The sequence below is a fragment of the Mandrillus leucophaeus genome, unplaced genomic scaffold (genome assembly GCF_000951045.1).
Source record: "Mandrillus leucophaeus isolate KB7577 unplaced genomic scaffold, Mleu.le_1.0 Scaffold99, whole genome shotgun sequence".
Taxonomy (NCBI): domain Eukaryota; kingdom Metazoa; phylum Chordata; class Mammalia; order Primates; family Cercopithecidae; genus Mandrillus; species Mandrillus leucophaeus.
Window position 1 is genome coordinate 2,001,499 of NW_012110807.1, and position 4,033 is coordinate 2,005,531.

The 4,033-nt window shown below is 58.0% G+C and overlaps 1 protein-coding gene and 1 long non-coding RNA gene across 2 annotated transcripts in view; one reads left to right on the forward strand and one right to left on the reverse strand.

The window, feature by feature from the left end:
- The window catches only part of PRRX2 (paired related homeobox 2), a 75,703-nt gene that overhangs the window by 1,548 nt on the left and 70,122 nt on the right, over positions 1-4,033 (reverse strand). Inside the window, exons 8-9 of the mRNA XM_011971204.1 lie at positions 2,504-2,686; positions 1,258-1,436 (exon numbers count right to left, since the gene is read on the reverse strand). Coding sequence (XP_011826594.1) covers positions 1,258-1,436; positions 2,504-2,686 — 362 coding nt within the window. The remainder of the gene's footprint in view (positions 1-1,257; positions 1,437-2,503; positions 2,687-4,033) is intronic.
- The window catches only part of LOC105532854, a 6,077-nt gene continuing 5,258 nt past the window's right edge, over positions 3,215-4,033 (forward strand). Inside the window, exon 1 of the long non-coding RNA XR_001005053.1 lies at positions 3,215-3,375. This is a non-coding gene — a long non-coding RNA (uncharacterized LOC105532854). The remainder of the gene's footprint in view (positions 3,376-4,033) is intronic.

The following is a 4,033-nucleotide window of genomic DNA, read 5'->3' on the forward strand; positions in this document are numbered from 1 at the left end:
GAGTCAGAAGTCCGCCCAGCTTGGTGCTGGGACACAGGAGCCTCCCTGTGAACCATGAGCTTCCTGAGGGTGGAGCCTGGGTGGGTCCTGTTGCCCCCCTCCATGAGTACCCCGGGCCTGGCTCACAGCAGGAGGGAGGTAGAAGGAACAGGCACCTGAATTTAAGGATGCCCCTTGGGGCCAAGCGTGGTGGCTCACGCCTGTAATCCCAACACTTTGGGAGGCCGAGGTGGATGGATCACCTGAGATCAGGAGTTCGAGACCAGCCTGGCCAACATGTTGAAACCCGGTCTCTACTAAAAATACAAACAATTAGCTGGGCGTGGTGATGGGCACTTGTAATCCCAGCTACCCGGGAGGCTGAGGCAGGAGAACTGCTTGAGCCCGGGAGGCGGAGGTTGCAGTGAGCCGAGATTGCACCACTGCACTCCAGCCTGGGTGACAGAGTGAGACTCTGTCTCAAAAATAAATAAATAAATAAATAAATAAATAAGGATGCCCGTTGGTTTTCCTGCCCCACGTAAGGATGAACAGGGAGGGAAGTCAGGAGGGCGGTGAAGGCTAAGATCCCTCAAGCCGACCCACGAAATCCCTGTCCCCCTGCAGGACTATGGCTCCAGCAGAGCCACCCTCACAGCCCAAGGAGCAGATGGTGCCTCTGGAGCTGTGGGGTATGGTGGCCCGACCCTTGAGCACCTCCTGCCCACCTTGTCAGAGTCTTTCCAGCTTTGAGCCAGACAAAACTGCCCCAGAACTTGGCTCTGGGCCCCAGCCATGCCCACGGGCCAGGGAGATCATTTCCTCAGCCCTCCCAGCCTCGGTTTCTCTCCTGGAGGGTAGACACAGGGCGCTGGGGCCCCCGTGCCAGCCTAGGAATCTTCCTGCAGGTTTTCTGTTCCCCCAGGGTGATGCCTGTACTTTGCTCCCCCTCCAGATAGGCCTGTTTTCTCCCAGCTCCAGGCACGCATGCTTGCACACTCCTTGGCACACGCAGGCACGTGCATGCACACTCACAGTCATGTGTGGACACATGCACATTGACACACACACGCAAACTCTTACAACATGAGCGTGCAGGTGCTCGTGAACACCCACTCACGGGCACACTTGCCACACATCACTTGGTGTGTACCCCAGATCCCAGGGGCCGTGGACAACATTCAAGCTCTCTCCAGACCCTCAGAGTCCAGGCTGAAAAAGCTTCTCTGGAATTCCCCCAGCTGCCCGCTCCCGGCCTAAAGGTGTTCCCGCTCTCACCTGTAGGGGGACGAGGCTGTCCAGGAGAGATAATCCGGACTCAGGGCGGTGGGCCGGGGAGCCACGGGCTGCTCGATGGCGGCCTCCTGGCTGTAGGACTTGAGCAGCGAGGCGGATCGGCTGGCCAGCATGGCCCTTTCGTTCCTGCGGAACTTGGCGCGGCGGTTCTGAAACCAGACCTGTGGGTGGGAGGGTGAGCAGGGTGCAGCATGGGCAGGGGGGACCCAAGTCCTTTTGGACCTGGGTGTGTGCCTGCTCTGTCACCAGCCCTGGGTTGGCGGCATCGCCTCTCTGAATCTCAGTTTTTTCATCTGTAGAATGGGGATGACAAATGACGCCTGCTGCTGGGTATGTGTTGGAGAATGAGAACACCAATAAATGAAGGAACGAATGGAGGGGCACGCAGCCACTGGGAGCGAGGTGCTTACTGAGCCCTCGCGGGGAGAGGTGCTTGCTGAGCACTTGGGGAGAGAGGTGCTTGCTGAGCCCTCGGAGGGGAGAGGTGCTTGCTGAGCACTTGGGGAGAGAGGTGCTTGCTGAGCACTTGGCTCAGTGCTGGCACACAGTAAGAACTTGAAACTGGAAAAGGACTTCTTTATCAGAACCCTTTGTGCCAGGCATTGCTCTAAGCACTTCACGAAAACTTATTTTTGTTTATTTGTTTATTTATTGAAACAGAGTCTCGCTCTGTCACCCAGGCTGGAGTGCAGTGGTGCAATCTCGGCTTCCTGCAACCTCTACCTCCCTAGTTCAAGCAATTCTCCTGCCTTAGCCACCCAAGTAGTTGGGATCACAGGTGCACGCCAGCGCGCCCGGATAATTTTTGTACTTTTAGTAGAGATGGGGTTTCATCATGTTGGCCAGGCTGGTCTCAAACTCCTAGCCTCAAGTGATCTACCTGCCTCAGCCTCCCAAAGTGCTGGGATTACAGGCATGACCCACTGTGCCTGGCCGCTTTATGAAAATTTTAACTCTAATTCTTGAAGGACCCCTATAGCAAAGACCTACGTGATCCTTATTTTCCAGGGAGGCAGGAGCCTGCAGCACAGAGAGCTTAAGTTACTTGCTCAAGGTCACACAGCCAATAAGTGACAGGGCTGGGATTTGAACCCCCATCCTCCTGGCCTCAGATACTCCTGCTCTTAAACACCCCTCCTGGGCAATTGTGTCATCCCGGGAGAACAGAGGCTGTGCGCTCCCAGGCGCACGTTCCTACGGCAGGCCCTTCCCGGGACTGAGCGCTCACCTGGACGCGCGCCTCGCTGAGGTTGACGCGCCGGGCAAGCTCCTCGCGCACAAAGGCGTCGGGGTAGTGCGTGCGCTCGAACACGCGCTCCAGGGCCTGTAGTTGGCTGCTGTTGAACGTGGTACGGTTCCGCCGCTGCTTCTTCTTCCGCTTGGCGGCGCTACCGCGCCCCGGGCTAGGACACTCACCTGAGGAGGTCGAGGGGGCGGGGGGATGGTCAGCAGGGCGGCCAGTGGCTACGTCACGGTTCAGCCCCCAACTGCGCAGTTTGCTCTGAGTGCTTTAGTGCCTCCCTCTGCAGACGGATGGTCCAGCCCCGCAGCCCGGAATGCACCCCTTTAATTCACTCCCTCATTCCTTCCGGCATCCACCCATCCATTCACTCTTCAACACATACTTACTGAGCACCTACTATGTGGCAGGCCCAGCGCCAGACTCCGGGGAGATAATGGTGAACAAAAGCAGCCACACCCCTGCCCTGTGGAAACCCCAGTCTGAGCCAACTGAGATGGGACCACGGCAAGAGCCCTGGGGACAGGTGTCCCCTCCACCAGGGACAAGTGACCTGCTCAAGGAGGGCCCAGGAGACACCTGACTGTCCTCAGCACCCGGCCGAGGCTGTGGGGCATGGCACATTCTGCATGGACACCTGTTGCTGACGTGTAATAATAATAATTAATATGTCATAAAGAGCAGTGGGAGTCAAGGCTCAGGACCCACAGATTCTAGGAAGCTCCCAGGAGCCCTAAAGATAGATGTCGCGATCTTCATCACTCCTAAGGAGGAAGAGTCAGAGAGGCTACGGTCTCGGGCCCAAGCTCAAGGGCCCAGTGGAGTCATTGTTGGGGGAGGGATCTGAACCCACCAATCGGGTACCAGAGTCCTCATCCTCTCCTATTTAGCCAATCAGGCAGCTGTTGAGAGCAGCCTTCCTTTCCAGAGGGCCTACTAAGCCAGAGGGTGTGCTGGGGCTAGGGAGAGACGAACCAGACGGATTCATCAGCAGGGGAGGCAGACCCCGGATAAGCTTTGGTGGGGCCGTGAGGTGGGTCAGAGGCAGGTATGGGCCAGGGCACGGGAGGATGCTCAGCTCTGGTGGGGATAAGGAGCTGGCCGCGAGGCCCCTCAGGAGAGGTGCAGCTTGCAGAGGGTTTGAAGGATCCCCAAGAGTTCTCCCATCAGCCAGAGAGTGAGGGAGGGTGTCCAGCCAAGGCCCAGCAGGGGTGGTGGAAGATCCCAGCAGCAGACCTGACCGAGGGTGGCGCTGGCCTGTGGTACAGAACTAGCAGTTCTGGTAAGGAGGGTCCAGCAGAACCCTGGGGAGGTCCTGGGGTGGCAACCTCTGGGCCCAGCCTGTACCTTGGGGGATGGGGTGGGGCATCCAGCTACTATTTCCGCATTTAAACTTTATCCAGGGGCCAAACCCCTGACCCTTCATCCTCTAGGGTCCAGCCCACTGTCCACTCCTCCAGGGCGCCCTCCCCGATCCTGAGTCCACGTGGAACCCCCTTCCCTCCAGCACTTAGAATC